At 35.9% G+C, this 25,141-nt stretch overlaps 3 protein-coding genes across 4 annotated transcripts; 1 reads left to right on the top strand and 2 right to left on the bottom strand.

Moving 5' to 3' along the window:
- The first annotated feature begins 438 nt into the window (after positions 1-438).
- LOC122579556 (phosphatidylinositol 4-kinase gamma 5-like) lies at positions 439-3,948 on the top strand. The gene is made up of 2 exons (XM_043751745.1): positions 439-666; positions 1,457-3,948. The coding sequence occupies exon 2, from the start codon at positions 1,708-1,710 to the stop codon at positions 3,655-3,657; it is 1,950 nt and encodes a 649-aa protein (XP_043607680.1). The 5' UTR covers positions 439-666; positions 1,457-1,707; the 3' UTR covers positions 3,658-3,948.
- Positions 3,949-6,586: 2,638 nt separating this feature from the next.
- On the bottom strand, positions 6,587-8,474 carry LOC122610778 (DNA-3-methyladenine glycosylase-like). Its single transcript, XM_043783736.1, has 5 exons — positions 8,039-8,474; positions 7,787-7,844; positions 7,506-7,589; positions 7,258-7,399; positions 6,587-7,053 (listed from the first exon to the last, which is right to left on the bottom strand). Exons 1-5 carry the CDS (start codon positions 8,472-8,474, stop codon positions 6,775-6,777), a joined length of 999 nt encoding a protein of 332 aa, XP_043639671.1. The 3' UTR covers positions 6,587-6,774.
- Positions 8,475-21,272: 12,798 nt separating this feature from the next.
- LOC122580519 (UDP-glycosyltransferase 89A2-like) lies at positions 21,273-24,132 on the bottom strand. Of its 2 annotated transcripts, XR_006320813.1 has the most exons (3): positions 22,626-24,132; positions 22,466-22,526; positions 21,273-21,764 (listed from the first exon to the last, which is right to left on the bottom strand). XR_006320813.1 is itself a non-coding variant. In XM_043752793.1 (2 exons), exon 1 carries the CDS (start codon positions 24,040-24,042, stop codon positions 22,651-22,653), a length of 1,392 nt encoding a protein of 463 aa, XP_043608728.1. In that variant the 5' UTR covers positions 24,043-24,132; the 3' UTR covers positions 22,296-22,526; positions 22,626-22,650. The 2 variants fall into 2 exon arrangements, 1 of the variants encoding a protein (XP_043608728.1); XM_043752793.1 differs by lacking the exon at positions 21,273-21,764 and having other exon boundaries at positions 22,296-22,526.
- Positions 24,133-25,141: the final 1,009 nt, after the last annotated feature.

Below are 25,141 nucleotides of genomic sequence, written 5' to 3'. Positions count from 1 at the left end.
TGCTGAACCATTCCATTCAGATGAAATCAAACACAACCTAACATTTACTTTGGTAGTTTACAAAGAGGCACAAAAACTGTGAAAAAATAAATAAAATAAACATGTTTCTGACACGTCACTGCTCAATCACAAGCCTCCACGTAATCATCCATTACCCCACTCTAATCCGACACGGTCAAGATTATATTATATGAATCTCAATTAAAATCAGCGGGTAATTCATCGTCTTCTAGACACTTCGAAATGCTATAAAGTCCCTGTTATTATAAACAGGGTTAGTTAATTAGCAATCATCTAACGCGCTCTTTCCTCCTATTTAACGACAGTGAAAAATAATTCGAGTAATAATTTTATTTACAGTTTTACATAGATAGATAAATTATATATATATATTCAATTATTCATATACATACATACCTCCTAGTTAGAGACAGAGATAGAGCTACATAAAGAAAGTGAAACTTTTTTAGAGAGATAGAAAGAACAAATAACAGAAATTAACACGAAGAATAAACGAAACATTAATTTGTGATTTTATTAATAATTATTCTATTATATACAATATAATAATTAGTTTCTGATTTGATAATCAGGTTTAAATTCGCGTGTAGGATGCGTGTTTGTTCTGAATTGCATTGCGTGAATCCAGCATAGATCTAAGGATCGGTAAGTTTATATATCTATAATATACATATGTACATGTGTATCAGTATATGTATCCTTGAATGTATATATCATGATTGTAAATTGATAATGAAATATCTTAATGATCTGCATTTCATGATGTTCATGTTTATAATAAATTGTTTAGTGAGCTGATTTCTGCTATCATATATATATATATATATATATATTCCTACATATCTTGTAAAAATACTAAGCTAAAGCATCCGATTTTAATCTTTGTTATGATTTTATCAATATACAGTAAGATGTTTTTTTAACCATGTATGAATATATCTATATATAGATAAACATAGATATAGATGATAGATAGATATATAAGATGCTTTTTGATCTAAGAGAATACAAAGAAACTGCTAATTTTAATTATTAATGGATGTTTAAACAATGCTAAGGTTAAGCTATGAAGTCATCATTAGCATATAAATTTAGATTTTTTCTTATTTTTTATACCAATATATGTTTTTTTTTGTGTGAATAAAGTGAAGCAGTAAGTTTGGCCTTGTTAGATCTATGGAGATATGCTTTGTATGTGTAAAATCGATAAGCATTGGCAAAAAGTGATACATATTTGGTGGATTTTTTGGAAGTTAAAGCTGTTTTTGGTGAATAAAATGAAGCGGTAGGTTTGGCCTTGTTTAGATTTATAGAGAGATATGTTTTGTTGCTTATATCATATTGTTGGTGAGATCGAACGCGTTGTTTTAGGGTCTTACGCAGTTTGATCTAGTTGGCTGATCATTTGGAATGTTTGTTATGTTTTGTGTTTCAGATTAGGCTGAAAGAATACTGGTTTGAGTGAAACAGATGTATCTCCTGATGTAGTTAAACGACCTTCTTGTTTCCATTGTATTAGTGTATCGGTTTAGTGTTTTCCTTTCCTAGCCACAGGATTTGTGGGTGGTGGTATTGCGATCCTGTTTTGTGTTTGGTGATCCTTTTTTAATCATTTTGAGGGCGCTTTGAGTTTGGTTTGCGACGTTAGGGCTGTGAGAAAAATCCATTGTTTCCTTCCCTTTGGTAATGTCTCGACAGTCTCGTAACTTGGAAAGCCCAGTTCAAACCCAAATGGCTGTAGCAGCTTTTAGCAGTCCCCTAGGGAAGGAGTACCACAGAACAGATGGGATGGTAGGGGTGAAATCGTCAGGAAGGAGGCGAGTTTTTGTTCAAACTGAAACTGGTTGTGTGTTAGGAATGGAGTTAGATCGAAGTGATAATGCTCATACAGTTAAAAGAAGGTTACAGATTGCGCTTAATGTCCCGGTTGATGAAAGTTCTTTGACTTTTGGAGATATGGTGTTGAAGAATGATCTTAGTGCTGTCCGTAATGATTCACCTCTTCTCTTAACACGAAATTCAATACATAGAAGCTCTTCATCTCCTTGCTTATCCCCAACTGGTAGGGATATGCAACAGGGAGATCGGAGTGGTCCAATTGAGATCTTGGGGAATGCTAGTAGCTTCAACAAAACGAAACAAATTGTTAAGGAGATTGTTAAAGCGATTAAGATAGGTGTTGACCCGATCCCAGTTCAAAGTGGACTTGGAGGTGCTTATTATTTTAGAAACAGTAGAGGTGAGATAGTTGCAATTGTGAAACCAACAGATGAAGAGCCATTTGCTCCTAATAACCCGAAAGGGTTTGTGGGTAGAGCTTTAGGTCAGCCTGGGTTAAAAAGGTCTGTTCGGGTTGGTGAAACTGGTTATAGAGAGGTTGCTGCTTACCTTCTTGATCATGGTCACTTTGCCAATGTGCCTCCCACTGCCCTTGTCAAGATCACTCATTCTATTTTCAATGTTAATGATGGTGTAAGTGGAAACGGCAGTCACAACAAGAAGCCTCATAATGCAAAGAAATATTTTAGCAAGCTTGCATCTTTCCAGCAGTTTATCCCTCATGATTTTGATGCCAGCGACCATGGAACTTCAAGTTTTCCCGTTGCTGCTGTTCATCGTATAGGTATTTTAGACATACGTATTTTTAACACTGACAGGCATGCAGGGAATTTGCTGGTCAGAAAGGTTTCTGATGATGATGTCGGGAGATTTAGTCAAGCTGAGCTCATACCTATCGATCATGGTCTCTGTTTGCCCGAAAATTTGGAGGATCCGTATTTTGAGTGGATCCACTGGCCACAAGCTTCAATCCCGTTTACAGATGAAGAACTCAAATACATTAAAGATCTTAATCCATATCGTGATGCAGAAATGCTGAAAGCCGAACTTCCTATGATTAGGGAGGCCAGCCTTCGTGTGTTAGTTCTCTGCACAATTTTCCTCAAAGAAGCTGCTGGTTATGGGCTTACACTTGCTGAGATTGGCGAGATGATGAGTCGGGAGTTTCGTCGTGGTGAAGAAGAACCTAGCGAGCTTGAAGTGTTGTGTCTAGATGCAATGAAATTGGTAGGCGAGAGGGAATGGGAGATGTCTGTTTTATCCTCTAAAACCGAAGGAGAAGAAGATTCTATCCAGTTTGAAATTGATTGTGATGGTCCCGTCTTTGACATAAATGATGAATTTGTGAGCCCCACCCCAGCATCCCACTTCGGATCTGGACGAAATCCATTTTCTAAACATTATGAAACCATTGAAGAGGAAGATGAAGATGATGAAGAACATACGGGGAATGTTGGAATTCACGCACCAGGAAAGCTACCTTTGTTAACAAGCCAGTCAATGTTGCTGAAGAATAACTTATTCACAGCTCATAACTTGAAGAGTCTAAAGACAAAAACAGAAAACAAGGGTTATTATGTATTTGGAGCAGTGAATTCATCATCTGGACATAGGAGTGCAAGTGAGCAGCTTCCCGCTAGTGTTAATTTTGTGAAGTTGGCAGACATGAACGACGAAGAATGGGGGCTTTTTCTAGAGAAGTTTCAAGAGCTGGTTTACCCAGCATTTGCAAACCGCAAGTCGGCAGCTGCTGGGCAGAGGCAGCGACAGAGGCTTGGAACTTCTTGCCAGTTTTGAAAGAGTGTTTGCAGGTATAACTTGACTTGTAGTCTATGTAACGAGAGTTTGACTTTGAATAAGGGGAGTAGTTACTAGTTAGTCTGGTTAGTAAATATTGCTAAAGAAAGAGTCGACTGAATGAGAGGGTGTGGTTTAGAACATAAAAGAGTTTTAATTTATATGTATCTTTGACTTGTTTTTATAAATCATATGTAGCATGACAATCCGAAAGGGTCTAGAAAGGAAGAAAAGAAATGAAAAGTTTATTGTAAATATATATCATCTGGTTGGTTTGGTTTGTTTGTATCATCTATACGGGGTGTTTACGGATTCAAAGTGTTCATTACTACACTCATCTGTATGGATTTGGGCAATTATGATTATTTATATATAAGGGCATACATATCTTGCAATGTTTGTATATGAGGCGTTGAATGTGTGACTTGAGCTTTGTACCACATTTAGATCAATATAGAAATCATTTTAAACTTTATCAACTGGCGAGGATAGGATCTCGGACAGTGGTTCTTTGCTTCGCAATCCATTCACAAGAATATCATTGCCAAAGATTTGATGGGGTGGAAGAAATCTTTACAGGATTTTCTGGTTTTAATGTACAGGGTGGTCTTCAGTGCCATGTTTATTTTGTACACCTAACAATCTCTACTCGTATTATTATGATATTTTCCCCTGTTTTTGTCCAATAGGACCAAGAATCCAAGATACTTGCTGATATATTCCACTGTTTTTGGCCAAGAAGACCAAGACACTTATTAGTTTTATTTATTATGAAGTATAAAGTATTAAAGTTTTAATATTAGCTTTGAAACTTGTATAATTTAAATATTTAAATAGTATTTAAAGTTCGTGACTTCTGATGAGTTATTTTTTCGATACAGTAAAAAATGTAATTCATTCATGGCTGGTAAAATGGAGCAAGCCTTGTATTATGTAAACAAAAGCTGCCAAGCCTTAACATTGTGTTACCCTTACTAATATCTTATCGATGCTTCATCCGTGTGAATATATTATGTAGAGTTTGAAGTAGGATAGGCATGGGACTGGTACCGTCCCGTACCGGTCCTGGTACCGACGGTACCGAACCCAAAAATGGTCAAAAAATAGTACCGATCCCGGTTCCAACGGTACCGGTACTGGTACCGTATCGGGACGGGACCGGGATTTCGGTACCAAATCCCGATTGGTCCCATCTTCTTTCAACATGATTCAAGAGAAGGTATTTTGACAAGTCTATGATAAAAGTCATCATTAGACTTATACCTTGATGCACCATATTTATGATCTAATCTAAATGACAATAACATTATACATTACTGTCATTACATCTTGATATATATATACCTGATGCATCATAGTTATGTAAAAGATAGCAAAAATGACGTTCCACCTCACACATAATTATAAGTTACCTCATTTATGTCAAACTAAAAATGTTACCTGCTGCCATACAAATTAGTTTGGGTAGTTATAAACTAATAAAATAGTTGATAATGTTAGGACGATGTAGTAGATTATGTACAAAACAACATGGGTTGAGTTTTAATTGGGCCATAAAGAAGTAGAGAATTGAATTGGGCTGTAATATGGGACTAAACGGGACTTTAGCGAGATTTCGGGAATTTCCCGGGGTACCGGTCCCACGAACTCGAAAAAATGAATACCGGTATCGATCTTGAGTGGGACTCGGTATCACTTCTCGGGACCGGAACGGGATCAGGATTTTGAGACTTCTGCTCATCCCTAGTTTGAAGAGGATTTTCGGGCAAAAGTATGTACATCCCTAGTTTTTTTGTTTGAAACCAAAACCCATTTCCTACATTAAAAATAGGGATAAAGGCATGAGAATGCACCCAACTATGACAAAAAGACTATGTAATGTACCTTACTACTCGACTTATTATTTAGTATAATCAACTACGTTTTTTGGGTTATTCAACGCAAACAACCTGCTACAATAGGTTTCCATCCGATTTCCATCATCATCATTATCATCCTCACTAGTTCAACACTCGCCGGAAAAATTAAAATCGCGATAACTTTGTTTCTTCAAATTAAGACTTGAAACTACCACCAACCGACTCAAAAGTTGATGCCGCACAAACCTTGACCAAAAGTTTTCGAATCCATCACTCGCCGAAAAAATGGTGATTCGCCGGAAAAATTAAAATCGCAATAACTTTGTTGTTTCTTCGAATTAAGACTTAAAGCTACCACCAATCGACTCAAAAGTTGATCCCGCACAAACCCTGACCAAAATTTTTCGAATCCAACACTAGCCGAAAAAAAATGATGTTTTGTTCTATGTTTTTTTTAATGGTCTAAGGAAAGTGTTTTTTTTTAACGGGTGTTCATGTGAAAACATTGTGTTGGTGTGATTGTAGCTGCAGAAGCTGTTTAATATGCATTATTCAGAATATCGAATGGCAAATCAAAATTTCTATTATGTAAAACTTAAAGATGCACAAAGTGAACGAATCCTGTGCCAAATCCCCATCCAAGGCCTAACCCAACTCCACAGCCTCCACCTTCATTGTAGACCCAATTGTTTTTAATAAAAAAGAATTAAAAATTAAAGTGGTAACCGGTAACTTGATGACTAACCGGTTGCTTACATTACATAACCCAAAAAACATAGTTGGTTACACTGAATAGCAAGTCGAATAGTATGGTACATTACATAGCCTTTTTGTCATAATTGGGTACACTCCCATGCCTTTGTGGACCGTAATCCCGAATCATTGCTCTGTATATTATGTAATTAGTGTGTTATGTAAAGTATAAGGGATTAGTGTGTCAATAGGATAGATAATAACCGAATGACGGTTATTACTTGTGAAAGGTCGTGACTCTTGGCAAAAGTCACGATGGCTGTTAAGTAAGAATAGGTGTGACCATTCGTGAACACTCACGATGGTTTGTCTAACATAATTTCATATCTATCACATACGGTTATATATTTCTAGTATATTCTCTCTTGTTCATATTTTGTGAATCAAACGATTAGGGACAACAGCCTTTAATTATCCCTTACAAATATAAGGTTAATGGAATTATTAATACAATAATTATTGGATAGTTACATAATTATTATAAATAAGAGTATAATAATTATAATTAGACATGCCTCCATGGTCTTTCAGCAAGGTTAACACATTCATCAAACCTAAAGCAGTCAACAAGATGGTCAATGCTCATTCCAGCAGCCTGCATGAAAGAATAAACAATAACTGGACCCACGAATCGGAAGCCATGCTTCAACAAGTCCTTGCTAATAGCTTCTGCTTTTGGTGTTCTTAATGGCACATTTCTTGCATGTTTGTATCTGTTTATACTTGGTTTGTAGTTTACACAACCCCACATGTATCCGCTAAACGATCCATGTTGTTTCGCAATCTACAGGAATTATTATTATAAAAACATTTTAATTAGTACACGCACGTCGTTTATATGTACGTACGTTTGACAACCAAACAAGTAAATATATATGAGGTTATATATCCCACTTGGTAGAGACTGTTACGTTGCATTTGGAGAAAAAAAAAAACAGTGGTTCAATCTCTGATAATGATATGGTTTTAATTAATTAGTCATAATTACCTTTAAGATGCATTTGGCGTTGTCAATAATGGATCTAACTCGACTTTCAGCCAACATAATTTCCTTGTTTGATGCTATTTCGGTTACCTCTTTCTCTCCCATTTTCGCAACAATGTTTGGTTCAAATCCAGCAAAAGTTTCCCTAATTAATTAACCATCCGACGAGTAATTAAGGACTTAATTTGTTGGTTCTTCTTTTCATGTTTAGAGACTTACATGCAACGATTGATGTGGTTTAATTTGCGTACCTGAAAAGTTGCTTTCGTTTTAGAATTTGTGTCCAATTGTAATCCATCAGCATCCCTGACAGTGAAAGCAGCTCGAACAAATGGCTGTATATACTAGTTTAGTTAATTAAGTACGTCACACCAGATCGACTATATATAACTGATATTAATATACTAGTTGAATCGAATCAATGTAATTAAGCGCGTGTATCTTAGTAATTATTATTATATATATATATATTGAGAATTAAGAGCTAGCTAAGGGAAAAGATTAAGGGAGGCGATCACTACTACGTACTCACTTGTCATCATAAACCGGAACTCCCCAGCACTCATCATGGAATTGAACATATAGTTTATCTGCATTATGCATTATGTCACATTTCCATTTTATTATACATATATATATGCAACTAATTACATGAAACTGTTGTATCACCTAATCTAACTTAAAATAATAATTACAACACAATCAAATTCTATTGAAAAAAACTTCAGTTAGCTTTCTAGCAACAAGTATACGTATTTTTTTTGTATAATGCCAATGAGCTTACCGCTAGTTTTCGTAATCCAGTTGCATCTTTTCACGTTTTCCTCACAAGTAGTAGTTTCTTGATCAGGAACCAGACACGGTTGTGGAACCGGATCAATATTTACTACGAGTACTTCAACAAGAACAGGCGTTGTACTAGTAGTTTTAGCCGTTGTTGGTGTGACATCTGATCTTCTAGCAGGTTGTGGGGCAATGAGGTGTAGCACGGACGAGATGGCCTGGTCCACCGTAGAAGAAGAAGAAGAATCAGTGAATGATCCATCAGTAGTACTTGAGTTGCGCGAAAGGGTCGACGACGAAAGTGAAGAGATGGAGAGAAGTGAGCTAGTTTTCTGAAGCTCAGCAGGGTAAACTTTTTTCAAGTGTTTAGACAAGATAAGGGCGTGAGTTGATAGTAAAGGCTTTTGCTTCTTCTTCACATTTTCTTTAGAAGACATGCTTGAAACCTAATTAAATTAAATAAATTATAAAGTTAATTAATCACTAAATAAATTAGAAGGCCGGATCTGCAAATGGCTGGAAGCTAGCTAGATGGAAGTTTCAATTTATATATATAGTGGTACGTACGTGCATGTCATTTTTATGGCAGTTGGTTTGGTTTGGTGAAAGTGTGAGTTTCAATTCTTATTTCTCCCCGCAATTAATTATACGAGAGTAAATATCCGTGCGTTGCGGCGGTGAGATGGTGGGGGCGATAGCTAGGGCAGAGAGTGTGATAGTCAAATGCCCACGGCCTCCGCCCTCCGCCCTCGGATTTAAAAATTCGTCGAAAGTATATCGAATGACATCTCTAATGAAAGAGCATGAAATTTTAAGAACACCCATACAATTTTTATAATTTATCGACGTATGATTTTTGAGATAAAAGATTTTCAATGAATTGCAGAAATAAATGATTTATGGAGGAGAGAGAAAAAAGATGATTGGTTGAGATTTGAGGAGAGAGAAAGGGTATTATGGTTATTTTAGATAAATATAGAATAGATGAGAAGGGTATTTTGGAGATGTATTTAAAATCAATATTGAAAATTTCAATTTAATGTTGAAAATTTGGAAGGAATCTACTTTATAGTATAGTATAGATATTAACTCTTCAACTATATATGACATAATTACCTGTATGTTGATTAATTTTTGTATTCATTTACAACTTTTTTGGTAAAATTTTATTTTACTAGTGTAGTTATCACATAATTTACTGCGCCAGTAACTCAGTATAACATATTGTCAACTAACTGATCACTATATTAATATTAGACTCGATCAACGTCTTATTTAGCTTTAATTAACAGTTCCGTTATATCGATCACTCCACTTTTTAATTAATTATAAAATAGAGGACGTTAATACAGTACGTACCACTATATATATAAATTGAAACTTTTATAAAACCTTTATATTACTTTTTTTTTTTTTTAAAACATAAACTTAGCTAGGCATATACTTAAATTTACTTGCAAAAGGAATTACATCACGTCGTAATTGACCAGTCACAAATTTTGCCCTTTTTATTGTTTGATCTATATTGGCGCGTTAACCTGGGCAAATGATACGTTCTTGCAAGTACCATGATTTTATCGCGTTTTCTTTGTTTGGTAGGTTAATTAATACCTGCTGGCATCAAATTTCAAGATTAAGGCCTCTTTTTTAAAAACTCATCCAATGTCGTACAACAGACATTCTTGTTGTCAATAAGGGCGGTAGCAACTGTACTTTGTTTTTTTTTTAAATATATGTGTGGGGTATATATATGTGTATTTGTGTGTGAGATAAATTATAATTAATTGATGATGTGGCGAAAAAGTTCTGAAGAAGTTGTCCTTATAGGCAGTGAGTGTCCTGAAAGAAGTCCTGAATAATGTTATGTTGATATGGCAGTGAAGAAGCTCCAAACAGATGTGTCATATAAGCACATGCCTAAGGTCTGTGCTTATAGGAAGCAGCTTCTTGGAACTTCTTCACTGCCACATCAGCATCACATAATCCAGTACTCTCCTCAGGACACCCACTGTTTATAAGGACAACTTCTTTAGAACTTCTTCGCCACATCATCATTTCTTTTATTTTTTTTATACCAAAAAGACTAGCATTCAAATAAAATACTTTTATTATTAATAACACATTACAACATTTATTTAAAAAACACCATTCAAATAAAAATATTTTTAATATTAATAACACATTACAACATTTATTTAAAAAACACCATTCAAATAAAAATAACACATTACAACATTTATTTAAAAAACCCTTCTGGTTCTAGGAACACGTGAACCAGACGCGTTATCGTTTGATTCTTCTTCGTTACAAAGATCAAAAACGACGCCTGCAATCTCTGAATTAAATAGCGTGTTCATTTGCGTAGCGGTGTTGGAAAGGAAATTGAATTCATCACTTGTTGATGAACTAGACATAATTTGGGTGGTGTTTGAAATGAAATGTTTATGTAAAATGAAATGAGAAGTTTGTTTGATGAATTGTTTGTGTGTTAAAATGAGAACAAGGTTAGTGTTTAAATAAGAAAAAAAAAAGAGTTATTACAAAAAAAAAAAATAATCAAACGACTCGTTTGGTCCCACTTTTGAACGTCTTCGAACTTCTTCCCCAAGAACAATCCGGAGGACGCTGACGCCAGGACAACCACGGCCTATAGCCGTCCGCGTCTTGGGCTTGTGAGGACGCTCGGGAGAAGTTATTATAAGCACCAGCCTAATAGCTAGTCCAAAAAAGATTAACTTTTAAAGGAAAAACACCAATTTATTAATGCTATGGACATACAGTAGAACCTCGATAATTTAATACTTAATAAATTAATAATCTTGATAAAATTAATAATTTGTCCGGTCCTAACTTGGGATCAGTACAAAATTGGACCCCAATCAATAAAATAATAAGATAACAAAATTTTCAAAACCCCAATGTAAATATACTAGTTTCAATAAAACTATAAATTAATAATTCCTTGAATTTTTAAAAGTTTAACATTATCTAGTAAAAAATGAATTTATAATTACTTGTTTTCTTTGAAATTTGGAATCTATATTGAGTTCATCTTTTAATTTTCTCATCGCATTTAAGAGTTGAGACATTGTCTTCTCGTACATTAAACTATCTTTAATTCAAAACAATGCACTTGGCAATTTTATTAAATTTAATGTGAGAACATAAATTGAGAATGGAAATTAAAAAGGAAATTTTGAAGGTCATATATGAATATCTTTAAATTAATAATTTATTAATTTATCGATATAATAATATCTCGATAAATTTATAAAAAACTTTAATTCCGACATTATTAATTTATACAGGTTTTACTGTATAGCGTGGAATCCATACATATATAATTCCCTATAATAATAATAACATAAATAAACAATCACACGTGTATATATATATACACTTAATTACATTTAAGAAAATTCTGAAAAGGAAAGGAGGGCTAGCTTATAGTTTCAATTCCTTGATGTGTAAGAAAAGTGCCTGCATGTCTTGATAATTTTTCAGTAACTATTGATGGTTGTTGAAGTGTTTGTCTCAATAGGGGTTTTATGTCATAAAATCTTGCATTTCACTCCAATTGCAGAATTTGAAGCATACCTAATGCCTAAGTGAGACAAAGATATCCCATCTTTATCTGGGCTACTTGGCTTGTAACAAATTTGATCTTTTGCTATAAGTTTATTTGGTTATCCAGCCCAATTGAATGGATTGACTTCATTATTGGGCTTGTATGTGTCATTTTGATCGAATAGATTTATAGTTTCTACTTATACGCTAGTTTTTAGAAAAACTTTGAGTTTGCACTATAAATATATCTAAATTAGTGCTCAGACCCGTCCAATCTCCAATGGACGGGTAGTCTCAAAATATATTAATCAAGGCTTAAAAAAACGAAATTCAAGTATATTAAATAGATACTGAATAAAATTAGAATACCTAAAAATAAAACATAAAACGATTCAAATAAGACAAAAGTTGAAGTAATCAACTAATCCTTCGGGCAAGACCTATTATACATATCGGAATCATACTAATTATCAGAATATTTAATATCAAACACAGGATCGTCTTCTGATTGATTTAAATAGTTCCATTCACCTTTATCATTGGATTCATAGCTATCAAGCATTTCATCATCAACATCAGTTTCGTCAGAATCTTCATTATCTAGATACGAAATTATAAAGAAGGAAACATATGAAAATTAACTTCATATAAATATTGAATCTAGTTAACTCTTTTTTTTCAACTTTAGTTAAATAAAAAATTTGTAGTTTGTTATATTTAAATTTAAGACAAACACAAACAACAACTTTAGACTATAATTACGAAAACTAAAGAATGAAACATATGAAAATTAACTCCATATACATATTGAATCCAGTTAACCTTTTTTTTTTTGAACTTTAGTTAAATAAAAAATTTGCAGTTTGTTATATTTAAACTTAAGACAAACAAAAACAAAAATTATAGACTATAGATTGAAACAAAAAGTGTATATTATATAATTTGAAAAATACATACCAATTTGTCAACAAAGACCATCTTGAACGTTTTGATTTTCTTTGGGTTGTTCCACTCCAAAACAGTTCATACATGCACAACACGGAGTCGTAGATGATGGTTAACATGTGTTAGCTTAAGATCTTCAAGATAAACCAATGTAGTCTTATTTTTGGTCGTTGAAGAAGAAGCCATGATGAATCTATAATGGACAACAAACTAAATTAATAAAGATAACAATAACAATAACATAAGAATTCAATGTTAAATAATAATAGGGTTTAGTGCTATGGAATGCAATAAACCATAACCGAAAAGTTATAGTGTGCACGAACTAACGATTTTCTTTATTCTATGGCTGAAAATGGCTAAACATGCTAAAGTAGCATAAAGTTGATAAATTGCTTATGTGGACCGGTCACCTTATATTTATATAAATTTATATATACACTACACATAGAGTATATATATAAGGATTGAGATCCCTTAAAGTTGTTTTCAACTTTATTGGTAAAGTTGGAAGCATCTTGACATTTGAATTGAAATCAAAGGTCAAGATTCAAAGATATTCAAAGTTCATCTTTGAATCTTGACCCTTGATTTTAAATCAATGGTTAGGATCTACAACTTTACCAATAAAGTTGTAATTAACTTTAGGGAATCTCAATCCATATATAAAAACTTGCAGATCTTCCGCCCCTCTCTCTCCCTCCCTCCCTCCCTCTTCAGATTCCGGCGAACACACCACTAGACGGCCGCTCCATCTTGCCGGAATATACTTCTATTCTTCACCCTCTATCTCTCTCTCTCTGTGTCTCTCCCTTTTCAGATCCCGACGACCCTCACTGCGCTCCATCTCGCCAGAAAAACGGGTACACTACAAAAAAAACTTCCATCATCATAATAAAAAGACGACAAACCAACCCCCAACGCCACCTATGTTGCTACCCCCACGTACCGCCGTCGGTGCCGCACCACTTGAACGTAACCACCGAGCCGCCACCCCCATCGTATCGCCGCCGCACCACTCGAAAAGAAAACTGTATTCACACAAATATCTGCAATCATGAATTGAATTTTGATTTTCTAAACTAGTTGACCAATGGAATTGAACGGGATCAGAAAACTAGCATGATAGCTGGATTAGAAAATGGATTTGATTATTATTAGTTGTTAATTTGATGGATTTATTATGAAATTGGTTAAAATTGGATTTAGTGGGAAATCACCATTTTAGGTAACTGCCACTACTTGAACAGGTTTGTTATTTTGGTTTTCTCAAGAATTTGATATAGATTGTTTGATATAGATCTTTGTGTGTATGCTGATTGATTGTTGAAATATAAAAGGTTGTTTTTTTTTTTTGTTTTTTTTAAATATATTATTCCAATAAGATGAAAAATAAGTAGTAAACGGCAATATTCAAGGGTGTTAACCGTCTACCTTTTTACTATGTCAGTTTTGAATTCTATAGAACTTTTTAGCAGGTTTCTGTCATAGAATAAAAAGAAACGTTAGTTCGTGCACACGATAACTTTTTGGTCGTTTATTGCATTCCGGTGCTCTTAACCTATAATAATAATAATGATTAAATATGAACAAAGTATATTAAAAAAAAACCCTCTTGATAGTCGACTTGTTGGTAGGCGATTATTTTTTTGTTTTGGTCGTAGATTTTTGTTTTTGGTTGAGAATATGTGAGGGTTTTCTCCTAGGCTGCATATATATAAATTTAATTATGTCTGCTTATAGATTTAATAATTAAAAAAATATAAAATTAATAAAGATGGAGTTTTAAGCTACAGGAGAGGAATTAGGGGTGTCAAATGTACCCCAATATTCTCTTTTAGTTATATTATAGATAGATATTATTATATAATAAATCCTTTGACATGACATGAACATGATATAACAACAAATTAAAATTTTGATAAACGTAAGTATATGGCTTAAGAATTGAATACAAACAATAACTAAAAATGACAAGTATGATACACGTTTGAACATTTAACAATAATTTTAAAAAATATAATTCTACTTATTAATCAAATAGCTTTATAATTAGTACATGAAAATGTATCAGACTTTGTTCGGTTTGCCATTGTGTGTATTTGACTCTAAAATCATCTATTGTTTGTATATTAAACTTTTATATTAAATTTGCGACCTCTATTGTATGTATTAAATTCTATTATTTGTTTTGTTATTATTTTACTTTCATCATATTAGGCCTATCACAATAGGCTCGTCGACAGAGCTTCGAAGGGATCGTTGACGAGGAACCTATTGTGAGCAACTCGTCGATGGCCTTCTTCGTCCCTCTCCATCGACCAATCGACACAGTTTGACGAGGAAGAGAGAGATTAACGACTAGTTTTGGTTTTTTTTTTTTCCATCTTTATATAAACACTCTTTTACAAACCCGTTTCATCTTCCTCAAACTATTCCATAAACCACTCGATAAACCATTCCATAACCATTCATACTCTTTTACAAACCCTTTTTATCTTCCTCAAATTATTCCATAAACCATTTTATATTACATTCCATTTAGAAATGACGCTATGAAGGTGGACTGAATCAGAAGATCTTTTGTTGTTGAGGTATTGGATGTTGAGGCTACCTGACCCTGTGACCAGTAGATGTGAAATGGTTAACCCAAGCGAAAACGCTTGGACCGACATTACTGAAAGGTTCAACATGAACATGACTGAAGGTCCACGGAGCAAATCTCAACTAGTAGATCACTTCACCAATATTCGCAATGAATGTAAGCAGTCTGAGTCAATCTGAACGAGGTTGAATGCACAGGGAAAGACCTTATATGATGAGTTGCTTTATGCAACGACGCATTAGGAGTACTGGGAGAAGTATGGGAGGGGCTTCAGATATGAGCAGTGTTTCAGAGAGCTTATCTAGTTGCTTTTAATTAAATGTGTTTTATGTATTGTAATGCTTACTTGATAATTTAATGACAACATAAATTTATTCATACTTTTAAGTATTAAAATTAAAATTACGAGTCCCAAAAACCGAGAATTACGAGTCCTAAACATTAAAATTGCGAGACCTAAACATTAAAATTACGACTCAATTAAAGCGAGAATCAGTAGACAACATGAAACTGTCACCATCATTGTGGTGGAAGTATTTATAACTATCACCTTGCATCGAGTCTTTGGCCTCGGACATAGTCATGGGTGGTCTAAAGTTTAGATTCATTTGGTTGTTTGAACGGGTAGTTTAGTGTATGAAGAAGTGAAAATGAATTTGTGTGAGTTGAAGTGTGGAATGGTAGTGTATGTATAGTGTTTTTACAAAAAATAGCCGTTAGCGGCTATTTTTGCCATATTCCGAATATGTTGCCACATTTGAAATTATTTTATTTTAAATAAAAGTTTTATTAATATTTGGGTTAATAAAATTTTAAATAAATAAAAGCGGTGAAAGATGTGTTATTGTTAATAAATGTGGAAGAGAGGAATGGGGAGAGAAAAAAGCTAATGTGCTAGTGTCGAAAAGGTGTGAATGAGGTTCCTTTTTGATAGGCCTTACCACGCAGTCAACTGTGTTTGTCGTATCCTATGTATACAGCTTTAATCGTTTTTGCTATGGTGTGTCTTTTTTTAGCAAATAAATCATTACATATAATGATCACTTCAAGAAAGAGCAGCTTTGGATACGACATTTGTGGTGGCCAAAGGTTTTTTTTTTCTTATAGTGGATATTAAAAGCAAATAAATATAAAAGAAAATTTAAATTCATAAAACAAATATATTTACCTAAAAACTACTTAAAAAACTATATAAGTTTCTGAAATTAAAATAGCTATGAGGGAGATTAAATGAAATGTATCATTTATATAGTTATATGTAATATGATCAAAAGAGCTTTGCTAATGATCCCCTTAAGGTTATCAGTAACATATATTTAGATGCATCATTACATTATTGTTAAAAATTTTGATGACTAGCTAGTGTTATATACTTTTATATATATATATATATATATATATATAATCACTTTTTATACGTCTTATTAGTAAAAAAAAGTAAGTAAGTAACTCCCAATGCCGTCTTCCACGGGTTTTGGGTCACAATACCGTCTTAGACGGTGTATAGGGGAGGTTGAGATGTAGACAGTCTTACCCCTACCAAAGGTAGAGAGGCTGCTTCCATAGAAAAGGCTCTCCAGCTTTGCTGGGCATGAGGATCGAACCCTTGACCTCTGTCTTCAGAGGCAAAAACTCTAACCACTGATCCAACTCAGCTGGTTGGTACCTAAAACAATATAAAAGCAATATAAAACAATATAAAAGCAATATAAATAATCTAATTGGTATCTTGACAAAATATATACGTCTTATTAGTGACATCCCTAACAATATCTTGACAAAATAATCTAATTGGTACCTAAAACAATATAAAAGCAAAAGTCAAAGTAGAATTCCGCTCTTAGATCTGCGTACGCCATCCCTTTGAAAAATGACCCGCTTACCCAACAATGACTTTGAACTACAAAATGGATATAAAAAGAAGCAGAAGGTTTTTATAACACCAACCAAGCACCAACCAGTCAAGCAAATAATTAATGGCATTGGGTAACACCACCAGGTCAACGGTCAACCCACCAGGTTATTAGCGGCGACGTCGCCGCTAATAGTGGGACCCCCGACAGACTCACAACGCTGACTGACAAGGCTGGTGGTCGCTGAAAACGAGGTGCCACGTCACCGGCATTAGCGGCGACGTCGCCGCTAATGCCGGTGACGTGGCACCTCGTTTTCAGCGACCACCAGCTTTCAGTCATGCATGCCATACTGTGTCGACCTTGGGAATGAAAATATGCCATACCGAACCATTCTTTGATAGGATAAAATGATGTTAGCCCATCACTTTTAGATACTATATATGTTGCGGAACTATATTGCAACAATATAAGTTTCTGAAAAAAATTTCTTGAGTATAGATATATATTTTTTCAAGCGTATTGTTTCAAGCGTATTTTTTCAAGCGTATTGTTTCAAGCGTTTCAAGATATATATTTTAACAGTATTTGTAGTTGATGGTATTGTGTATCTTTATTTTTCAAGCGTTTTGTTTATATATATATATATTATATATATTGAGTATAGATGTAAATATATATATATATATATATATATAGTATGGGCACCATTAATAGTTAATGAGGTTGATGTTTACTTGAATTATTTCAGATGGATAGTTTGGAGGATATTTGGGCAGACCCAGAAAACGTACGTATTGAAGTGCCGGATAATGTGTTTGAGCAACCTGATGCAGACGGTGAATATGAATGCGAAGCTGGGGACTTTGAAACTGATGAGGTGTTCGGTTCCTTTGAAGAATTAACGGAGTGGGCTCAAAGAACAACAATGGATTTGGGTTATGTTCTAGTTATACGGCGGACGAACAAAAACTCAAAAGAGGTGGTGAATAAAGTGACACTTATATGTCACCACGGTGGAGCGCGCGATGCAAGGTTAATTGGCCACCCAAACGGTCCAGTAAGATAGGTTGTCTCTTCACTTTAATAAGCCGCCCTGGGCGTGATGGTGGTTGGAGGTTAACTGTCAAGGATTAGAGACACAATCATGATCCAACTACCAATCTGCAAGGGAATGCATACGCCAGACGGATGACGGATGAAGAAAAGGAATTTGTGGGGACCCAATCGGATCGCAGTTTGTACCCACATCGGATCCTGGTAAACCTCAAACTTGAATTTCCTGGAAACTTGACTCGCAAAGGAGACATTACGAACTTCCTAAAAGCGAGAAGAAGGTCGGGGCAAGCAGGGCGTACTCCAATGCAGGTACAAACATTAAATATTCTATTGTACTACGTTGTTGTAATTGACTTATTTACTCTATCTTGGTCATTAATCGCAGGTTATGTTTTCACTGTTGCAAGAGAAAAGATACTTTTACCAGTTCACCACAAATAACAAAAATGGATGCTTGGAGAACCTGTTTTTCATTCATCCAACATCAATGACCCTATGGCGCGCATTTCCCTGGGTTATTGAAATAAACTCCACGTACAAAACTAACATCTACAACATGCCGCTAGTTGAGATCGTCGGCGTGACTTCAACGGGGAAGACCTTCAGTTTAGCGTATGCGTTTATCGTAAACGAGCGGGAGGCAAATTATCAATGGGTTTTACGATGTCTTCGGTCCACCCTTGCTGATAGCTTTGCCGTTCGTGTCGTTCTTACTGACAGGGAGCTGGCCCTGATGAGAGCTTTGAAGGTTGTTATGCCGGAAGCGAAACATCTGCTGTGTAGGTACCATATATGGCAAAACATAATCAAGCACTGTGAACCGGCATTGCGGATGAAGAAAGATGTTAACATTGACAGGCTTAACGTTTGGTGGAAAAAAGTCTATCAGTCTCGGACTTTTGACGAGTTTAAGTCAAATGAGAAGGAGTTAAAGGAAAAACTTGCGGGTTTTCCAGGCGTCTACAAGTACCTGACCGATAATTGGTTGTCCCCATACCGAGAGCAGTTTGTGTCCTGTTGGGTCGATGAACACCTCAACTATCAAAACCACACCACAAACAGAGTGGAGGCCGAGCACCATTTACTGAAGGAAGAATTGAGGGGAAATGCACATTTACTAGAATCCTCCAATGTGTTGATTCTGTCCTGATCAGTCAAGAAGCAGAAATAAGGGGCCAACTGGGGTATAGCAACGGGACCCGGAAGGGGAAACATAATTACAACTGTATGAAGGACCTGTTGGGAAAGGTTTCACTTAAAGCTTTGGACATCATGGCTGATGAAATTGTACGCTTAGACAAAGTCCTTAAAAGACATGTTAACAAATGTGGGTGCAATTTCGTACCATGTGCCTGCAAGATTGCCGAGTACATGCAGCGCGGTTAGTACGATTTATTACTTGTATTTTTTCATCAAAACCACATAATTTCGTACACTTATTTATATCAAAAAAATGCAGGGACTCGTATACAGCCTCATGTCATAGACCCGTTTTGGAAAAAGCTTGACTTAACACCGTGGACATGCGTAGAAGACGAAGACGAAGAAGACGATGTCCATAAAGTCGTTGATGGTCTTACGAATTTCTTGGATCAGCAACCCAAGGCCCAAAAGAAACATTGGTTGTCAAAAATTAAAGACATCTTTAAGCCTGGTAAGACACAAGTGAAAGATCCTCTTGTTCAAAAGACCACACGCGGAAGACCAGTCGGCTCGAAACAAAAGCCGCCAAAGGTATACATAATACATCTTAAAAAATATTTGTCTTATTCAATAAATACAGTATACATAACTACCTCAGTTAAGGAAACTGATTCTTACTAATGGTCCAGGTGCCGGATCTCAACACCAACCCACCTGGGCTACGAAAATCCAAGTCCAGTCAACCGAGGGAATACAAGGTGCCAGATTTGAACAAACCCCCACCTGCGCAGCCCGCCAGACACAGTACGTACGAGGCGTCCCAGTCCTGTCGTTATCCCGAGAACCGAAAATTGTTCGACGATCAATGGCACCCTGAATCAGAATGGGTCAAAGATAACTCTGACATTTTCGGAAACCTGCACCCATATCCAAGTCTTGATGATATATATACTTTCGGGGACCCGTCCCAATCCTACGGGGTCGGGGATACACCATATGTGACACAAAAATTATATGGATTCGGCGATACGTCCCAAAACCATTGGCTCAACTATGACCAACCATATTCCAACTTAGTAGATGACATCTTCGGGCCACCACCTACACAATCTAGAAACGCACCCATATATGAATCAAGGCAGGCGCAGGTTTCAGATCCAGAGTCAGAGGCACAGTCATCGGCCAGTTGGGTTGGGTATGTTGCGGAACCGTATAACGCCAGTCTTTCCAAAAATTATGATTGGGTACTAGGTGAGATACCATCGTACTTAAGGCCGTACGTTGTAGGTGCACAAAATGTCAAAGGAGACGGTAACTGTGGATTTCGAGCTACCGCTGTAGCTTTGGGGCTAGATGAGGAGATGGGTGCAGAGTGGGTTCATACGCAGATGCTCGCGGAGTTTGAATCTGACCTCGATGGGTACATGCAAATGTTTGGGCAAACAGAGGGCAACCGAATGTTGTCAGCGCTGCGAACATCTTATTATGGACGAAGCCGGCCCATACATCATTGGATGAGTAAAGTGTGGTTCCATATCCTCCTGGCCAGTAAGTTGGGTATAATAGTCAACTGCGTTAGTCTACGTGACCCCCGCACAGTATTTCCGATGCATCACGGCTTAGATCAGCTGTTATTCAAACAACCGATAAGTATTGCTCTGATAAACAACGAAACCCATTTTGTTGCAGTGAAATTAGCAGGCGACTACCCAATGGCCTACAAGAATCCGGAATGGGAATTTCACGCAACCGATCCTGCACGTCGACTAGCATTAACGTACGCAAATCAAGAAGATGCGTATCAAAATTGGTTGTACGCAAACATGCCAAGAGTACCACCAGGCCCTCCTATTGTAATAAATGATTAAATTCGTTCAATGTTTTATATAGGTTGTTTGTATGTATACTTTTTTTATTGTATATATTTTTTATGTATTTAAGTTGTTGTTGTTGCAAAACAAGTTTTAATCAACAATTTCTCATACTTTTCTGTTGTACATACATTGATTTTATAATACTTTTCTAAATTTGATTCCAATTATTTTTTTATCAACAAATGTATAAAAACATAAAAAATACAAGTGAAAATTTCACGCAAATCAAGATTACAAAAGGAAATCACACTTCAGTTAAACGATGAATACAAACAATAAAAAAAAGGAAAACTAATCACTTTCATCATCACTATCACTATCACTATCACTATCACTATCACTATCACTATCACTATCACTACCCAACCGCTGTGTGGGGGCCGGTGACGTGCTAGGCCCAGCATGGGATGATGATGTGCTAGGTCCGTCTTTGAATGATGACTGGGTCCAAGGGCTACCCTGGGCGAACATATCATTGACGTTAAAGGACGGTGACTGCTGAGCTGGGAAGGGTTGCTCTATATCCTCTGGGAGGGGGACATTCAGTCCACGTGTTCCCCTAACCACACGCCCAACCACACGAGTATGTCCCGATCGTGTCCCTAAAGCGTCCACATATGTCTGCGTAGGCGGGGTATTGGGCACTTGGGAAAGTCTTTGGTGGGTATCAAGAAGCCGCTCCTGTAGCACATGAAAATTAAGTTAATAATAACTAAAAATTAGTTATACTTAATATAAATATACCCAAAAAATATCGAAAATCTGCCAGTGGGGGGACCCACTATTAGCGGCGACGTCGCCGCAAATAGTGGGGACCACCACCACGTGATATAGTCTAACGTTACAGACGGATGTGACCCTGGGACCCACTATTAGCGGCGACGTCGCCGCAAATAGTGGGTGGTCGGGATACACTTTTCCCCTTGCTCGGGTTACGCGCTTCGATACTTATATGTCAAACATTAACATTTCCATCCATTCCATTAATAGTATGCACTTTATAATTTTCAAAGTCATTTCTTTACAACTTTGACCAAAAATATTTTTATTTATATTATGTAATAATTGATGAAAGTTATATGAATAAATAGAGGTTTATATGTGTTTTCATTTGGTATAACTTTCGCCAAATATTATATAATATAATAAAAAATATTTAAAGTATAACTTATATAAAATAGACTTTGAATATTCAAAACTGAACACAATTAATGAGACGGAGGAAGTATTATATATGGAAAATGATATTGGTACCATAGTTTTTGATAATTTTACCACACAATACAATTTTTAAAATACTCTCTACAAACCAGTAATGCATGAATGTAATACATATATCAATACTTGTGGTACGATTCACCCTTCCCATTATATATACATACCAAATGTGTGCTTTGAATTTTCCATCACCACTTCGATTCTCGTTACATGTTTTAGCCATAACTATCATTAAAAACAAATAAAACGTCAAAGAAAATAGAACATCAAAGTTTCTGAGCTTCTAGATATATTTTATATTTTAAATTTTAAATAGAATATGACCATAATTTGCTCTTCAGATCAAATGCTAATGAGGAACATCCAATTTTTGTTCCAAGTTGGATAACGCGTTGACAAGCCTGTCCAATTCCATAAATGAGCTCCCACCTTCCTTGACTGCTTCAATTGCTTTATCTTTAAGCTCTTTTGCTCTCATTTTCTTATTATTCTCAGACCCACTCATTGACTCGCCGATTTTACGAGCCAACTCGGCCGAGTCGGGTACGGTATTCGCCCCTTCACAAACTCGCACCGCCGCACCATGGTCGTCTACCAACAACCTAGCATTAACGTATTGGTCAGCCTCCATAGGCCATGCCAATATCTTCACTCCACCCACAATAGCTTCCAAAACCGAGTTCCATCCACAATGACTCAAAAATCCAGCCACTGCTTGATGACCCAATATCGACACCTGTGGGGCCCAACCATTTATCACCATTCCTCTACCCGATCCCGAAACAACCGGGTCACCTAACTCTTGTTTCACCACCCAAACATAATGGACCCCACTCTCCTCAAGCCCAATAGCCAATGCCTCCATTTGGGCCTTACTAAGAAACTTTTGGCTTCCAAAACACACATACAAAACCGACCCATCAGGCCTCGAATCAAGCCATCTCAGCACATCATAATCGGACCCGGACTCCGATTTCCCACGGGTCATTGGATCCGACCCATTAAGCAAACTAACCGGACCAACTCCAAAAACTCGCCCATGACCCATTATTTTGGTCAAATACTCCATATATTGAGTCTCCAATCCATAAAAAGTATTCACAATCGAACCCCAACTAGACCTCCCAACAATATGACCATCAAGAACCAACTCCCATTCCGGGTCAGATTCTTTATACACCCGGGCCAGTGTAGGAAGCTCCTCCCATTTTAAAGCAGGCCCATTTGGCAAGTCATGAAAAACAGTCACATCTTGAGACTGAACCAACTTGATATTATGACAAACATAGTCAAGAACAGCAGTCAAGAAAGCACCAGATGAAAAAAACCCGACCCGGGGGATACCCAGTTTGTTAGCAAGGTGTTGAGTCCATCCAAGAAAAAAATCTGAAATCATGGCAACAGGAGGACTAGGGTGGGAGTTGAACCACTGGATTATTGTTTCTTGAAGTTTGGCAAGTGAGTTGATTATATGTAAGTTTCCATGGTTTCCTATATCTTTAACATTTTCAACACCTTTTGGAAGTGAAGGGTGGTCAGGAAAAGGGAAGACCAGTGGTTGGATGTTGGGACATGAAGCTAGAAGTGGGTTCAAAATTGGTAGGTTTTTGGGTGTGACCAAGATGGTTATGGTTAGCCCATGGGTTGCTAAGTGGTGTGTCAAGTCTAGTAGTGGAAGCATATGACCTTGTGCTGGAAATGGGAATATTAGTATATGTGCACCTTTCATTATGCTCCCCATGAAAGAAATCAAGAATGGTTAGTTGTATGCAGTGCGAGAGAGAATGATAATATGGGTATTATTTAGATTAAAATTGATTGTTACAATAATGTGAAAAAGGTGAAACAGTCCTAACCTTTAATTATTCCTTGTCTAACTCTTGTCCACACATTATACAGACTTTTGTAATTGCAATCCACTATCACTTTCATGTGATTGTAACAGGAAAAAGAACATGTATGTGAAAAAATTATTAAAAGTAGGATTAAAGTTAAGGTTATACTCATGAAATTGTCAGTTGAAATAAACATGTATCTAGGAAAATATGTAAAACATGTGAGCTGATAATATTATGTTATTCTTAACTCAATAAGATTAAGCAAATATCATGTGATAATTATATCCCAATGAAAGAAAGTTCTTTTTCTATTGTGGATGGGCAAGACAATACTCGTAGTAGTTTGAATCCACGATCACCGCGAGCCCCACATCACGACTTACTCCACAGTTAGTAGTCTTTAATCATTATTGTTTGATATAGACCCTTAGACGAATTTTTTTGTACGGATAAGAAGTTTTTGGAGAGAGTTGGTGCAAATACGAACCTTGTTTGAGAACTTTGTAAAACTACGAAGATCGGTGTCTTAGACACCGGTTTTAAGTTTTTAGAGGTAAAGCTGGTGTCTTAGACACCGGTCTTGGTGGACGTGGCAAATTTCTGAGCAAAGCCGGTGTCTCAGACACCGGTCCTCTGTTTTCACGAGTAAAATCAGTATCTTAGAGACCGGCTCTTGTGTTTGCCTGCCAAAACCGGTGTCTTAGACACCGGTCCTCACACGTGTCGAGCCCCCCTTTTATTTCTTACGAGTCTTTCTTTCTTTTGAGTTCACAAGAAAAAAAATCACTGTACATATTGAGCTTGTGTACATACAGATAACAACTAACAAGCATTCATGTTTCAATTTGTCCAAAAATGAATAGAAATTGATATGATTGAATAAAATTATGAATAGAAATATGTATGTTAACATATAAATTGTTTTTAAGCATTCATGTTTCATCATCAAGAATAAAATTATGAAAATAAAATACATTAAAAACATTAAATTTAAATTAAAAT

Source organism: Erigeron canadensis, chromosome 8 (assembly GCF_010389155.1).
Source record: "Erigeron canadensis isolate Cc75 chromosome 8, C_canadensis_v1, whole genome shotgun sequence".
Lineage (NCBI taxonomy): Eukaryota > Viridiplantae > Streptophyta > Magnoliopsida > Asterales > Asteraceae > Erigeron > Erigeron canadensis.
This window is presented reverse-complemented; position numbering and strand designations above follow the sequence as displayed.

Bases quoted from the DNA above. Each gene is read 5' to 3' on its own strand.
- LOC122579556 (XM_043751745.1), top strand. From the start codon at position 1,708: ATGTCTCGACAGTCTCGTAACTTGGAAAGCCCAGTTCAAACCCAAATG.
- LOC122610778 (XM_043783736.1), bottom strand. From the start codon at position 8,474: ATGTCTTCTAAAGAAAATGTGAAGAAGAAGCAAAAGCCTTTACTATCA. The intron at 7,400-7,505 runs GTACGCAAATTA...TTAATTAATTAG, and splicing joins AAACGAAAGCAACTTTTCAG to GGAAACTTTTGCTGGATTTG. The intron at 7,054-7,257 runs GTAATTATGACT...TAATTCCTGTAG, and splicing joins ACGCCAAATGCATCTTAAAG to ATTGCGAAACAACATGGATC.
- LOC122580519 (XM_043752793.1), bottom strand. From the start codon at position 24,042: ATGGGGAGCATAATGAAAGGTGCACATATACTAATATTCCCATTTCCA.